This window comes from Athene noctua, chromosome 13 (genome assembly GCF_965140245.1).
Source record: "Athene noctua chromosome 13, bAthNoc1.hap1.1, whole genome shotgun sequence".
NCBI classification, from domain to species: domain Eukaryota; kingdom Metazoa; phylum Chordata; class Aves; order Strigiformes; family Strigidae; genus Athene; species Athene noctua.
In genome coordinates, this window is record NC_134049.1 from 5398426 (window position 1) to 5415206 (window position 16781).

General features: G+C 43.7%; 1 protein-coding gene across 1 annotated transcript in view; it reads right to left on the reverse strand.

Moving 5' to 3' along the window:
- Positions 1-16781, reverse strand: part of HDGFL3 (HDGF like 3) — a 38601-nt gene that overhangs the window by 2142 nt on the left and 19678 nt on the right. Inside the window, exons 2-5 of the mRNA XM_074917737.1 lie at positions 12967-13043; positions 9541-9679; positions 8078-8236; positions 6349-6495 (exon numbers count right to left, since the gene is read on the reverse strand). Coding sequence (XP_074773838.1) covers positions 6349-6495; positions 8078-8236; positions 9541-9679; positions 12967-13043 — 522 coding nt within the window. The remainder of the gene's footprint in view (positions 1-6348; positions 6496-8077; positions 8237-9540; positions 9680-12966; positions 13044-16781) is intronic.

Genomic DNA, 16781 nt, shown 5'->3' on the forward strand with positions numbered 1-16781 from the left:
TTGACATCCCTGCACTAGCAGTTTGCTCCTAAACTCTTTCCTGCTCTGGCCCATCATCCCTGCTGTGTGTGGTGCCTGGGCTATAGTGGACTGTGCTTCTACCCAAGAGGTAAGAGCATACGAGTGCCCACGGAGCAGGCTGGGATCCCAGTCTGGTTGCTGCACCTCCGAACCAAGGGCTGTGTTTGGTCAGTGTGGTTCTCCTCTCCTGCGACAAGGGGTTTGCAAACACTAAGTAATGGGAACCTGCACCTTCCGTGTGGGAGGTCCTGGTACATCCTGACTAACGACACATGATAAGGGATTATTATAAGATGCTCACGCATGTCATGATGGCTTACAGGAACTGCCTGAGCCCTGCCGCCCCCCAAAACGTGTAACTACGTGCTGCTCCTCCAGAGCACCGCGCTTCCTCCACCTCTCACCTCTTCAAGAGTCAATGAGGTTATATTTACAGATGCTTTGGAGATGTGCCTTGGAGGGGTTCACGGCTGTTTCTTTCCCGTCTGAGGGAAATGCAGGCACCCATTAAACAAATGATGAGGCAATCAAACCGTGCCTTCTGCTGAAGTTCTTCTCAAGGACAGCTGCTACCCAGCACTGGTAGGCAGGATGGGTGGTGAAACAGTCGGTCCCTATGGAATCACCCTCAGTCCAGTAAGGAAAGCTGTCCTTTTGGAATATGAAACCTCTGCACTTATTAACAACAGTTCCCCCCTGGGCTAAGGCCAGAAGACTGGGCAGGCACCATTTTTAGGTAGGGCCCTGGGAATATTAATAGTTCCACTCCCACTGTCTCACAGATATGTCCGTTGGGCCACAGTGTGGCACAGGAGGGACAACCAAGAGCCAGGTATGCAAATCACCTCCCAGCATTTTCAGTTTCCAGTGCCATTTGCCAGCCTGACACACGCTGTGTCTCCTCGGGGTGCCCCCGGGTGCCCCAGCAGTCAGCAGTTCTCCTTTCCCCAGGTGCAGCAGCCCCGGGGCTGCACAGGGCCCTCGGCTCCTTGCCCTGCCCAGGCAGCACGTGCTGCCAGGCTCCCGCCGCCGAGCGAGGATGCGGCAGAGCTGAGCAGTTTCCACGGTCTCCATGGTTTCACGTCTCTCCAGAAACAGATCAACTCTCATCATCTTTGTTTGAACAAGTCTCTCCGCTTTACTGTGAGATACGGTACAACATGTGCCGCGCTGACCAGCACACAAAAGAAGCAGCACAGAATCTGACCGCTTCAAGTGAAAAATTTCAGTCATCAATAAAAACTGAAGGACAGAACACAGAAAGCAGGGAATAAAACTAAACCCACAAAATTGCCTTGTTTTTTCTGGCACTGCAAATTCTTTCCTCAACAGTGTCTGGCAACTGACTCAGCCATCCTGTACTTTAAAAGCTCTTGCTGGATGGGCAGAAGGATAATTATTTACTTGCTCTGTATGATCATTGTTATTCCATGTTGGTTTGAGGTCAAAATAGTTACAGCATTCAATGTACACAGAGATGCAACTAGTAGATTTCGTCTATACTGGCTGCTTTAGCCTCAAACTTACACTCAGGCATTTCTGCTTCTCCTGAGTTGTGTCCTGTTGCCTTACTTAGCAGTGCTGTTATCCTGAGCTATAGGAAGGCAGCAGACAACACAACTCTTTACACCAGAGAGTATGCCACTATTCCATTTTTTCATAGAAATTTTTACTGCACAATAGCTAAACACATTTTTACAAATGTTATCTTTTTGGAGAGGTGGATTTTAACTTATCTCAAATTGCAGAAAAAAAAAAATCAAACAGGAATACATACTCTATTTTCATTTTCTGGAAAAAATGCCCACATAAATGCTTTTACATCGAATAGAGCCCTAAATGCTGTGCTTTTAATGTTGATAAAACCCCAAATTGTTACGCAACCTAACCAGTGTTATTCTTGAGAAATAAAAAAGGAAGAGTGAAGCAACCAAACGTCTCAAAACCGCATCAGAAGGACACGGTGAACCTGTGTTTCTCTGGCCAGTTTGACCACACCACTTGTTTTTCACAGCAGTAACTGAATTGTTGCTACCCCACAAGAACATCATAACAAAAAATATGTCCTGGACACAGGCTGTTTTAAATATGTTCTCCCAATTGCAATAGTATCAGATGGCAGTAATTTTGGACCAGATTTTGATCCCCTTATTCATGCTGGCAAGCAGTTGCCTCCACAAATAGATCCACTGACTCCCATGTTAGTAACTGATTGTCAGTGTGAGTAAAAAGATCACAGTCCTTTACCCCACTTTAATATTCAGGCTGTACCAGGAGCAAAAAAAATGTATTGCACTTCCAACAAATCTATTATTTTTCAAAGACTCAGTAAAATCATTCACCTCCTGAAAGGCAAGCACATACATCTGTACACAGAGAGAATGCCTCATTTGCCAACACAATTCTGGACTGGAACTAAAATAATGAATACTGAAAGAAAAACTTGCCACAACCCTGAGTGCTGACCTTAACATTCAAATACTCTCTAATCGGGCAGGGACTACAGCCAGCTTTTTCAAGTGTCACTGTGTGGGTGTCCAGAGAGTGAAGGTAAAAAGCAACTTAGGTGTTCAGTTATAAAGATTTAAAGTTATGCCAGCCAAGAACACACAAGTCACTGGATATTTAACTGTGGAATGTAAAACTGCTGCCATGAATTCACTAATTTAGGAGCTAATTTTGTACCACAGAAAGTAAACAACACAGAGCCATGAATACCTTTCCACTGGAATATTCTGTTTATGTGGTATTTTGGGAAAGTCAAAACAATTTAGTATTTAACAGCAGAGGACTGGCATGAGGGGGTTCTGTGACTCTTGACTTGAGAAAACTCTGGGATGGGCTGTCTTAGCTAATATGTCATTATTTAATTTGGACAATAAACCCCTGAGGTTCAGGCTTCGCATCTTTCTCGGAAGGAATCGGCAGAGAACACCAGTGAGGGCAAGAGCCTGAGAAACAGGTGGTGGCAGGACGCAGCTATGAACTGTGGCCGAGTCTGAGGAAGCTAATGCCTCTTCTGTTGAGAGTGCCTCAAGAACAGCTGAGAAACTAAGGGATGGAGATAAGAAAAGAAAGCAGCTTTGTCAACCCCAGGGATAAAAAAAAAAATAAATCACAAGTTGAGCCCTTGAACAGTATGAAATTGGCTGAAAAAAATATCATAGCTTTGGAAGTACTTTTATTTGCTCTGGGTTTGAGTCTTTAGGAAGCCATCACTTACATTTTCATCCTCCACCACCTGGAGGTTAGAAATTTCATTAAAAAATATAGGTGAAGATGCTCCTGCAATCATTTGACTTTAGCTGTTAACCCTTCGAGAAGATCCCCATAATGCTGAGGGTAAGGCTGTGATTAAAAGGCAAGGTTCCCTCTGATCTGAAGAGGGGAGATGCATCTTCAGCCTACAGCCCAAACATTATAAAGCTAAACACTACCTCATTATTATTAGCATTATTAAGAGAAAAGCTGCCTGTGTCCTTTAGGCCACTCTTGCATGGTGAGAGCCCTGGGAGGTGCAGAGCAGAGGAGGGGGGCTGAGCCCGCAGCCTCCCGCAGCCCTCCCAGCGTTGGCTAAGCAGCTGGTCACGGTGACAAAACCAGGGCAATGAAACATGTCTATCCTCGAGATCAGGGCTCTGAAGTCTTGTTTTTCTTGTCTCTTTGCCTTCATAGTACCTTTCTACAAGTTATTTTGAAACAAACTCTCCTCTGGTGTGTGTCACGCAGCCCCCAGCACCCCACGTGTGGAGGGGGGGTGGGGAGCAGGTTTGCACCCAGTGCTGTACCCATGTTGGGATGCTCCTGGAGGCATTTCGTGGCCAGAGAAACGTGCAGGAAGGTGCAGTGCTGGGGGTGCAGCTTCTGTGCTGCACGCTGGGGAGGAGGGAGCCCATCTTCTCCAGACTGTGTGTTGTGGGTCCAATGCTCTTCTCACAAGCTGAATGATTTTAAAGAGACCAAAATCTCATCTATGATGGTGTCTTTTAGCAGACCTAGAAATGCTTCTGAATTCACATGCGTGAACAAGAGGACTGTATCCCAACTCTGAAAGCATGTGTTTGGTCTTTTTTGACCTTCCTTTCTATAGAAGTGAAGTCCAAGTGCGTGGGGCTGAAGGAGCTCAACGCCCTCTGGCAGACTCCCAGCCTGGATGTGCCAGGCGTGTACCCCAGCAAGTCAATCCAGACACACGCTCTGAGATCAGCTGAATAAACATTCTGATTACTCTTTCCCTGAGTGCTGTGTGTCTGAGGAAGGCATACCTTCAAAAAAGACACCTGGTCTGGCTTTGAGGACGCCAGGAGATGGAGTGTCCCCTCCTGGTCCTAAAACAGAACTGCACTACTGACAAAACTCCAAAGAAACGCTGAAAAGGATTTACATGCGAAATGCTGATTCTGCGGCAGAAACGCCCAAAGTGAAACGTCTGGATCAGGATGCGAATGTCAGTGCTTTTATCTCAAGCTGCCCTTAAAACCATCTCTCCATTTCTCTTCAGTACATGCTACTAAAACCACCTTTCCCATCATGTTAAAAGCATCCAAGATCTAGTTAAAGACTGGTCATTCAAGTGTGAGGACAAGCCCGAGTGTTGGGGTTGCAGAAGTCAGATCAGAGCCAACTCCTCACAGGGGTACGACAGCGATGACTGTGAGTATTTCTGTGGAGCTGGTGCTGGCGGGGAGCACACAGACTGTTGGTGATATTTCAGCACAGAGGCTGAAATATTTGCAATCCTGAAGAGCACAATGCTGTTCTAGCCTGCTGGACTCTTATCTCCCAGTGGTTACAAGCATGTCACACACAGAAGGAAGAGCTGTATGAATGTCACCAGCCACAAAGCCAACATCCTCTGTGACTTTTTAGCCACTTAGTCTGCAACTGCCTAACTCAGTAAGCACTTGGTACTTACACGGAGAACATGCCTGAAGTTCACAGCCATACCCCGTCACTGCTACAAACACAGGAAACAAAGCAGGCCTTCCTGAACCTCCTGCCACCTCAGACGGACCTTATGGCCAGCTTTCTCACTCAAATACATATTTGAAGACATGAAAGTGTCACAGGGTTCACAAGCCAGAACGTGGGCAACACATGCACTATGCACTTGGCACACTCATCGGCCCCAGACTCTCAAATTCTGTGGGAGAGGTGCTGGGAAGGCACAGCCGGGCAAGTGTTTCCTTGTGTCAGTCTCCGGCTCAAGCCAGCGGCTTGTTCAGAGTGAATGGGAGATGCTCGGGGCACATTATCTTCCTGATCCCACGAGCCACATATCAAAGTCTTTATGAGGTGAAGAGCCACAAAGCAGACACACTGCACAGACAGACATACCGCAGAGAGACAAGAGGAAAGGAAGCTCTGGGAGGACTGTTTAAGCGGGAGATGACAGCAGCTCCCCAGAGGTTGTGTTTTGTGAGGGAGGGTTGAGGCTGAGCACGCAGCTGGGTGCGAAGGCACCGCGGCACTGTCAGACGAGAGCCTGTGCTGGCTGGCTTCCTCTCACACCTGGAGATTCGTGTCACTCAGCAGCTCCTGTGACAGCCCAGCCCGGCTGCTGGCCACGTGGCAGAGCCTTGGCATGGGAACTGCACAAGGACTGCTTCTGAGCCGGAGCAGTAAGTGCTGGAGCAGGGAGGCCTGCGCTGCTCCGAAGGCTCAGAAATATTAGTGGTTGTTAAAGGTGACCGATGATTACCCAGCGCCCCTGCTAACTGCCCTGCTCACAACAAAGCAGTATTGATACGAACACACAACTGACACAAACATACAAGGAGATTGTATGAAGCTGCCCTGGAGCAGACTGTATAACCCTCCTTGGAAGGTCATATCCCAAGGCAGGATCTGCCCTGAAACCTGCAGTATGCAGGTCTGTCACGTGCACACGAACCCTGCTGAACTCCAGAGAAGTCAGTGGGACTGCGCAAACTTTACCCAAGTGTGAAAGGATGAGCAGGCTCCCACTGCTTAGCGAGCCAAAATACATTACGCAAACAGTCTGATTCTGCTCTCACATCAATTTTACATCAGTCCAGCCCATGGTTTTCAGTAGTTCCTCTCAGCTGACACCCATGCAAGTGTTGGAACAAAAATAACCCTTATAGTATCCTTTCTCATTCAGTTGTTTCTCTAGAGCAAAATTTGTACCAGTGGAGGGACCAGTCCCATGTTTCTGTTCTAGACACGTTCTGAGCGCTGAAATGCAACGTAAAGAGATGGCATGTGGTACACACAGGTCACTGCAATGCCATGCCTGTCACCCCTAGATCTCCAAAGCCCCCCGGTAGCAAACTGCACGGGAAGTGAATGATATTAGCAATTTACCCCTTCACTGGTTTTCTGCAAATCTGAAGAAGTGTTTCTTGTGTCATTGCCTGCGTCCCCAGCATCAGAGCTGCTCTTATTTTCTTCCTCTTTGCAGTCCTTATCATCTTCATCTCCAGGAGATTTCCTTGACTGCTTGGAGGATTTCTAAAATGATCAACAACAAAGTTAAAAAGTAAAAACTGAGCTTCAGTCATAGAAAGACACTTTTGAAATATATGCTGAATGCTGTCTGATCATGCGGCTCCCCGTTCAAGGTGAATATTGGGGATGATATGTGGGGTGAGAACATTTTTCAGGTGAAGTAGTTGGGAGCTACTGCCATCAGTGAAGCAAAAGGAGAAATTCTGTGTTGTACACAAGTTGGCAGCACAACTGACTGTAAGACAGACACAGTAATAGGAGATGGGTATTAGTGTTGGGTCACCTGTAGGTTTTGTTAGTTAATGAAACAGATGGTGCCAGCTTGACAAAAGTTTTGATTAAACACAGAGATGTAAAATGAGAATAACATTAGCAGAGCTGCTTTCCATACTTTTTTTAGTGCTGTCAGCTTTAATATATTAACATTAAAGCCATGTGGAACCAATATATCTTTTCTGCTCCCTTTATGTTATGCAATTCTACAGTACAAAAGGATAAATTGTGGCATTAAGCCACCATTTTCCTAATCCTCTGTTTGCCCAGAGTCTTCTGGAAAGAAGATGGTAGACCAGACCTGAATTTCTAATGTAAAACACACAAAGGGGGTGAAATTACTTAATACATTTTGTTCAGGGGATGAACCACGAAAATTCTTGCTCTCCTCCAAACTGAGCCTGGATCAGATTGTTTGCTTGCTTCTTCTCATTTCATCTAGTTTTCACTTTCAGAAAAGAATAACGTGAATGTGAATGATCGTGACTCTGCCGCACCTTCCACCATTTTTTAAGCAAAGCACAGACCTGGAGGTACACACAGAACTGGAGGAAGTGACTATAACGTTGCTCCCTTTCACCCAGGTGACAAGTGAGAAGCCTACTTGAACCCAAAGTTGTCACTACGCGGGTGATTATGTTCACCAGCCATTATGAGGCAGTCCAACACACATTACACTTACCCTCCTCATCTACACTGCTACTTAGGTATTAACAGGGCAGGTAGATACTACAATGCAGGTCTTTTATTTACAAATTGAGTGTCCTGCTCCCTCCTTAATGAATTAGTTCTTCCTCCATATCCTGTACTGAAGTCTTTTACAACAGGAGCAGCTGAGCACATCTGACCCTACCTATCTTTTAGCGTGGCACCTGGGGCATTCACACTGGAGACGGGAGAGGGAAGCTTCAATTCTCCTGGACAGGAACCGAACCTGAGCTCACAACGCCCAGGAGGCACACTCCTACAGCTTTTTTTTTTTTGCTCTTCATGGGGAAATACTTCTCTAAGATGATCAAACCTATCAATCCATCTTCGCATGAATTTTCTTCCCAGCCCTTCTGAACTCCTTCCCATACTTTCACCTCCTTCTCAAAGTGTGGGCACTAGAACAGGGCACAGTATTTCAACCGCTGTCTCACCAACGCTGTCTACAAAAGCAAGGGCACTGCCCTTTGCCTGTTTGAACACCATTGTTATGGTACTACAATCAAAATGCTAAAGAAGGAAGAACAAACAGATTGCCGTGAGGTGGGCAGCATTCTAATTACAAATGCACATGGGTTAACGATGGAAAAACTCGGAAGACAACCTTTGAAGTATAGGATTTTTTCCGTTTTGAGCCTGCTTTTTCATTCTTTCTTTTTCCTTTTCCATCCTCTTCTACCCGATCACCTTCCTCCTCACTGCTGGCATCTGCTGTATTTCCTCCTTCTCCTTCAGTTTCTGATGAGCTCTGTTGCTGAATTGCCTTTAAATAACAATAACAATAATAACATAAACAACAAAAATATCACTAAAATATATTATTTAATTTTTGTTCTCTATTGAAGATAGAAATACTGGTAACAGACAGCTTACATTTTAATTGCTATAGCCAGGAAGAGCTCAGGTTATTCCTGCAATTATCAAGAAAAAGGGCTGCGAAGGCAATTTTCTCAGTCACCACTTGAAAACAGATATCAGATGCAGATTCTGGGATAGCATGTTCTGAAGGGTTTACACAGAAACAGAAGATCCGATAACAAAAATGTGTTTGCCAGAGAACTAAGGGTTGCTCAGTGGACAGACCTTGGCACGTTCTACTTTGGGCAAAACTATGGAAATTTCTACCCTTTGGCTGCAATAGGAGATAACTTCTTCAGGAGAGAAGATGGCTGTTACAAACCCCTGCAAAGGGCAAGATCTCTGTGTTAGGAAAAAGCAAACACTGACCAGAAGGCTGAGAGCTCTTTGACAGCCCATCTCCCACAGACTATTCACTAGATTTTTTTTAAATCACCAAGTGTATGCAAAACATCTGTAGGGCTGAAAATATGAAACAGGAACTGAGAGGGGCAGCAGCTTGTCTGCAGGTGGTCCGCATCTCTGGTTTGTAAGGTTTTGTGCTAATAATGTAATAGGTGTTTGCCTCCTTTTGGAGGTGATTTCTGCCTTCAAAGGACCACATTTTTTTAATGAGAAAAGTTCTTTGGATATATACAGCCCACCAGCTACTCTTCCGCCCTTCCAGCTCCACTGACTTTTTGCTCCGGACATCCAACAGGGAGAGCTGTTGTACAGCAGCTACTATCTTGTAACAGCAGCTTAAACCTCCACCTTCTCACCCCTCACAACTCTGGCAGTGGTGTCCTACGTGTTATACATTACCAATGTAAAAATCAAAAGTGCAGTGACCTTAAGGTCTGTGTAAAATACACTGAACCTGATATAAAAATAAACAACAGAAAGAAGTCAGAAATTATTCATGTTTATACTGGAGCAAATAAAACCTTCCATTTTTAATTCAAGTAAATCTGCTGCAGAATTTTCCACTTCACCACCCCAGAATATCACAGAAACCAAAGGGCTCTGCAGTATGATTAAAGTTCAATTTGTCACAGAGTGCAAGACCACAGCTGTCTTTACATTACACAATTACAAAAGCTGTGAAACTTTCTAGCTCCACCAAACCCAGGACCCTCCACATCACTCATACAGTGTTTACATTGACAAGAAGTCTTCAAAAAATAAAACAAAACAGATAAGGAGGAATAGAACCGAAAGTCAATTTACCTGATATCCAGTAAACTTTACTCCGGGGTTGTTTTCTATTTCCCACAGGCCTTCATTAAATCCTTTTCGCTTGTTCGACTTCCCAAACTTATCTTTATACTCTTTATATGGGAAAAGGTCTTTGGGCCCCAGGAATGCGCTGCATTTTAACAAAGGTAACATTGAAAAAAAGGACTTAAATTCCTCCTCTTCAAAAAACCCCACATTAACAGCGCAAATGTTTTCCCTACTCTTCTGCTCATCCCATCTCATTTCTTTTTCAGTTTGATTTATTTGTTTGTTTATTTATTTATTTATTTAACACGTTGGCTTTGAGTTACTGCTGCGAGTCCGATTTAATGGTTGGCTCACCATCCTGATGTTTGATGTTACAAAATCATGCTGGGTCTCTCTAGAAACAACTAAAACGAGACTAATTTATTATAATAACTACTGCTGGGAACTGGCTCTTGAACAGTTTATGAAAGGGATTATATGACGTAATTGCCTGCGATAGCAAGGGACCAAACTTCCAATCCTGTGTGTTACAAATCCAGAAAGGCCTAAAAATACCATATGAAAATTAGAGCATGTAAGGAGTGCCTAGAACCCACGAGCCAAAACTTATCCCTTGTACTACAGGACAGGAAAAGCAGTGGCATTTATTATTATCTATGCTGCCAGTAAGCCTGGAAGTTTCTTTCTTGGAATAAGCCCCCCACATGCTAGATTCTGTGCAAACACAATAAAAATACTCTCTTTCCCAAAAATCTTATAATTTCATATAAGACAAGAAACAATGGGTGAATATAGGCAGATGACTAATACAAGGAAACAATGAGACACACAGGGTGCTTGTGGCCAAATTGTTTTTTTAGACAGCACAGCAAAGGAGGGATTTTGTGCTCTGCTGCTGCGTTAAGTCAGCTATGCACTGGGCCAACTGATTCAGGCACAGGCAGCACAATGCAGGGAAAAATAATTACCAAAAAAAAGAAGAGTGGTGATTTATCCTGCTTTCTCCACATACTTTACAGTAAAACTCTTAACTTCTTATATAAAACTGAAGAAAGCATCATTTCTTTTTCATTGGGCATCTACATCCAGTGTCTTGTCTTTGCTCTGTATCATGGTGCTGGGATGGATAGTCATAAGTTAAATTAAAAACAGTGAAGGCAAAAAAACCCCTTCGTTCTCACATGGAAGATTCTATGTCATCAATGACCGGAGCTGAGCAAGTCACAGTGTCCTTCCCTATAATCACTGTCCTACTTTCCTGATGATCTTTGCAATTAATGTTAACTCTGTGGTCTCCATGATCACAGGACCATGGAGCTCCACCATTTCCAACAGATGTATTCCTGTAACATCACCGCGAGGTTGGGAAGTTGCCCTTTTTTGCAGATGGGCTTCTGAGGCACAGAGATCTGCCCAAGGTCAAACTCAAACTGATAGCAGAATACAGAGGGAAACCCAACTCTCTTCAGTTGCGGTCTGATACCTTTATCACAGGATCATATTTCTTCCTTGCTGTACACATTATTTCAGATTAATGCCTGATTTATGCCCTGACTCTTCCCAGCATTTATGAATGTGCAGAGTTTCATTCACTTAAATCAGCCCACTGGCCAAGAAGTTTGCCAGTACAGAGCCAACTAGTGGCTAAAGGCATCAGATGACAAGAGCTTCCTTTTAACTACCCAGGACACAGAACGGGACCAACACTCAGTTGTTTCATTGAAAAATATCTCAATTACACAATTACAAAGCCAAGAATGCATTTCTACCTGAAAGCCAAACAGTGATTTCCAAACTAACAGATGTCTTGTTAATATTAAAGCCTACAATAGAGCAAGGGATCTGAATAAATTATTTTATCTATGCTTTTGCTAATACTAGGAGATGTCTCCTTGTTGCCAAAAATACATAAAACCAGTTATAACACAAATAACAAAGGAAAACTGTATGAAACTTACAGTGAGCTACCTTAATTTAGCTCAACAGTAAATGGAAGTGTTTCTACTGCCTTTTATGTATAGTAAACACTGAAAAATTGTCTACATCTTTGTTTGAAATATGTTCATTGCCACTGGGAGAGTATAATAGTTTCCACTGCTCTGCTATAAAACTAAGGAGCTGCAATCTACAGTTCATTTTTAACAGTTATGATGCTTTATAAATTATTAAGGTAGTAACTACAAACTGTTTTCCTGTTTCAGGTGTTACAGTCAGGTCAATCAGCTAACAAAATCCAAACCAAAAGAGATTAGCAGTTTGGGATTCATTCATTTCAGAATAAAAGTAGTCAGGGTTTTTATCTCAAAATGTTTCTCAAGAAAAATGCTTCCATTAAAACCCCACCCACATTTAGTTTCTGATTTTAAAGCCTCATAAGCTTATTTCAACTTCATTCTTTTTCAGTTATTTTGTGACAGTAGTAGTAGATCCCAATATATCAAAATATCAGGTTGTTTCATTACAGCAATAGGAAGAAGTGTTTTAACTAAAGAGAGTCTATGTTGATTTTTATTAAGCAGAAACTGTCTTTAAAGATTTCTAAATTAAAATGTGACGTATGAGCTATGGGGTTTATTATGTTCTGGAATAATGTTAAAATGAAAAAATAAACAGTAAATTTTTAATAAAGCTTCAAACCTCTAAAATTGAATTTAAAATGTCATCAGAATTTAATTTTTCCATTTTTTAAGGAATTCTAGAAAACATGTTGCCTTAAAGTTGGGAAGGAAAAGTTTTAAAATGTAAACATTTCATGCAAAAATGGAAACTGTGATTTATTCTTTTAACTGCCTCAGACGTTGTTTAAAATAGTGACATGTACATTAAAATTTGGAACTCTGCAGCAATTACTATAAGTCCTAACTTACCCTTACTGTTCTGATTCCTTTCTTTCCCTGAGCTCAGCCAGCATAGTTCTTCTATCACTTCTGAGAGCTCCATCCTACAGTATCTCCAGCACAAATCTCACAGGAATGCATATATTTTAAAGCTATGTGAGGACTGCACGAGACTCTGAGGTCTGCTTCCTTTCATTTTACAAATTACCAAGTGAGTTCTTACACAGGACACGAACCCAAACATGTCCGAGTACAGCAGCCTGATCTCTGCTATCATGCACATCCAAGTAAAAAATTTTTGCCCCTATATCTGAGTTCAGATGATCCTTTTAATAAATGTATGCCAACGCTTTTCTTTACAGGAAACAGGCACTGGTTATGCCACCAGGGGATACCATCCACGCAGCAGCATTCCCACCTACTTTCAGATTTTGCTTGCGTGTCTTAATATAAATGAGTTGGGCTCATAAGACCTATCTCTAGGCTCCCAGTGGCTTCCATCAGGATTTGTTCCAATAAAATCAGTGGAGGTGATGTTAGCTGCAGTGGAAGAAGACATTTTCAAAGGTAAAGATCATGTTCATTCACTTACGTTTCATGAGTCCCGAAAAAGAAGATGGGGTATTTATTTGCTGGAGGCTTCACAGCTCCTTCGGGGAGTTCATCAATCTGTGAGACAGAAATGGAAAAAGGATTATTCCCAAATGTGGTGTCCCTCGTCCAAGAATGCCAACCAAGCCATGGAAGTGCTAGTGCAGGTATCCCACAGCCCTGGGAGGTCCCACTGTCTGCTGGGGTGGGGAAGGGAAGACAGCTGCTGATTTTTCAGGCAGGCAGGTCATACAAAGTCAGCATATGACAGGAACACTACAGGGAGATGACAGAAGACCAAGGAGCAGACAAAAAGTTTTAATGATTTCACAGGCATAATACACAAAGGCAATAAAATCAAGTCTGCTTAATTTAAGTGTTAACTTCAGATGCTGCCTCATCAAAGGCACCGAAGCCCAGAGGGTAATCCTGTCTGTCTCACACAGCCACCTAAATAACTTCTGCAACAAATGGGGAACAGATGGTATCTCTGAGACTCCATAGCCGGAAAACCAGACAAACTCCCATCGGTGCTTCCTGGTGGTGATGGTGGTGAAAGTGTAAAAGGCATAACACACACCAGGGAGGAGGGTCTGGGACTCTCCTTCCCCTGCACCACCCTAATATCAGGTTTTGGTCACCACTCCCCTCTGTACTCCATATCTCTTCTTTCACATTTTATCCTGGCCTCCTGTTTCTCAAGATACAGCTGCAGAGCAGCTAAGGGAGGGATGATGAGGGTGTTCTCCTGAGATATAGCTGGGATTGGGACAAACCCCTCAGGCTGAGCAGTGCCTCGATTCCACCCTCCAATGTCTCAGTGAGAGCACTGGTTGCAAGGCAGGAGGTTCGGCTCATGACTTAGTCTTGTCCGTATCTAATTTTTCAGTTTTCTTCAACAGAAATGAGTGTCTACGTGCCTACCCACATAAACCAGAAACACAGCACAGCTTTAAATAAGATCTAAGTGCCTGCCTTCCCAGAAATGGCACTTTTGAGCATATGTGGGTGTCTAGAATTAAGTGTCCAGAGAACTCTCTGGCTGAGAGGAAGCCTAATGAATCTCAACACCAGAGAGCAGGTGAATGACTTGCTGCCTGGGTCTTGAGCAACTCAGCCTCAACATAAGCATACTGGGTCCTGCCAAATGTCACTGGAATGGAGAGCAAAGTGCTGACATACCAATGCTATATGAAATCTGCTCCTCAGCAGAGCATGGGGATGGAACCTGCATGTTTTCACTCAGGAGGCCAGGCCCACATGTGCTTTCCTTCTCTTTTCCTGCCGAAGGACCCCAAACACTGAATTCTTGTTGATTAATAAACACCAGATTGTTTTCAAAGGATGTTCTCTTTCACTGTAAAGCATCTGCTGGCTACATAGCTCTCAAAGGAGTATGAGCTTTTCTAAGAATTCAAGTCCTTTTGGTCTTTTTGCAAGGACACCCGTTGGGGACAGAGAAACCAGAGCCACATGTGGAGCTGTAACGTCACAGGACTCCTTTCTGCAAAAGAAATGGACGCCTATCTTTTAGGTCTAAGTGGAGCATTCTCTGAAGCTATGCCAAAATCAGGGGATATAAGAGCACTTCCAAACCATTCCCTGTCTCTTTTCTGTGGCATGACTCCGGGGTGTGGATGGTGGGGCTCTGGCACTCTGGGCCATGTGTCACGGTGCACTCACTGCCCAGAACAGTCTGCAGGAGACAATCTATGATGGTCAGAGGTGTCACACGCCTTGTGGGCACAGCAATTATCCAGCTTCTTTTATTTAACAAAGCTAATTAATTGATAAATAAAAGGAGAATCTATTATTTAAATGCACATAAAGGAAGATACACCCTGGTAGAAGATGGAAGCATGCATTCCCTTTTAGCTCAGCTGTGTGTAAGAAGGAACTGAAACGACATGACAGGCTGTTCAGTGTCCTCTTCATCATCAGGAATACATAGAGGAAAGACTGCCAAAGATATTTTTTTTAGAACTCATTATTTTCTGACATCAACTATTTGTTTCTAAGTAAGTGCTCATAATGTGGTCATTTGCTCACTAATTCATGATTTAAATACAGGTATTAGACTATAACAGCGATAAAAAGACTGTAGGGGAAAAACACTGCAACTCACTTTACAAACTGATAGCAAGTCAGGGAGGTAGTATGTCCCACTCTGCAACACATTTTATGTCTCCTTAAAGATGGAAGTATCTACGCGTCAGAGCAAAGGCTGCGCTGGCAGCTTACCAAGTATGGGGGTAATACACCTCAGCTGTCTGGATGCCATAGCCATCTTCCTCTTTGTTACAACAAAGATGTCCAGAGAGATACCAGACCCCAGAAAAATGTGGACTCCCACGACTGAGACGAACAATGTCTGCTGGGACTTGAGTGAGACTCTCATTTGGCTGCTTGAAACACGGCGCCAGCTCTGGGCTGCATTACAGAACTGCACACAGTCCAGTTACTGTCTCAGTCCTTTAAGAATTTCTCATGAAATAAAGCAAACAGCTGTAAATGATCAGTAAAGCGGAGGAATGAAGACATGCTTAGTAGGGAACGCTGATCAGAAGGGAACGGGGATCTTACATCACACAACGTGCTATGCTCCAAAGCAGTGAGGATCTTCGCCAGAGCAACATCCCAAGTAGAGTTAAGCTTCGTGTCGTATTCCCAGCACTTTATACTGTTAGCTAAGGAGCAGCACCAAATCGACAAAGGACAGCACACACATCTGTCACACAGCTCACCTGCTCCCCATTTCGTGGCATATTTCTTTATTCATCTGAGCATCCCCTCTGACTATGTATCAGCATCATCACAGGAAAATATAAAAAAGCTTTTCATAGATTTTAAAAGTTGGCATACAGATATGAACACATGCAGTATAAAATCTGCACTAAACAGCTCAAGGATAGACCGTTAATGCTCCCACACTAACGTTTCACTGTGCAGCTGAGGTCAAGACTTTCCCTGCCTTCACTGATTTTGCTGTGAGCTCCCCAGCTCTCAGGCTTGTGTCGCTAGTACTGTAATGAGGTTGAATATGAAGTGACAGTGCTGTCTTACGGCCATTTAACTCTGTGGCAAAAACTCCAGGGAATTTAGTGAGGGATGAGACCCTCTCTGCCATTAGGAAAGAGCTCTTCTCTTTTTACCTGTTTCATGCAAATCCCTGCATTAGAGACTGTGAGAGGAGAGCTTTTGCAGAGTCCACACGTTCTCAGCAAAACCACCTTAGCCCTCTGTGAATGCTGAGCCCCTAAGTGCTTATTTAGCTGCAGAACAACCCCAGCACTGCTTAACGATTGCTGCTGTTTTGTAGTAACAGAAAGCAAGCAGTACAAGCAACCATACTGCAGCCCCCTGCTGCTGCACTCAGTCACAATTTATTCCCGTCCTACAAGATGTTTTGGTTAAATATGCTGAAGATTTGGATCTGATATTTTCCCCCATATCAGCAAGATCAAAGACACAGAGAGAGGGAGGGAGAGAAAGAGAGCGAGCGTGTGAGCACAAGAGCAAGAAAAGCATCACTGCTTCGAACCGGGAACAAAAGAGATAAGTGCACCCATACTAGGACACAGTGTTGTAGTTACAGAAACCTCACTAATGACTGAAGCATCTGTCTATCAGAGAGCCAGACTGCGATTGCATTTTGCCCCTGGAAGGAAACAAACAGATTTCTAAAGGACCCGTTATAACCTGCAATCAAAGAGGAGATCCATCCCCTCCTGAACCAGAGCAGACAGTGGGCTGGAGCTTGCTGCCACCGAAATCAGCGAGAGCGGTGCATGGCATGCAAATCTGATCCGTGCATCA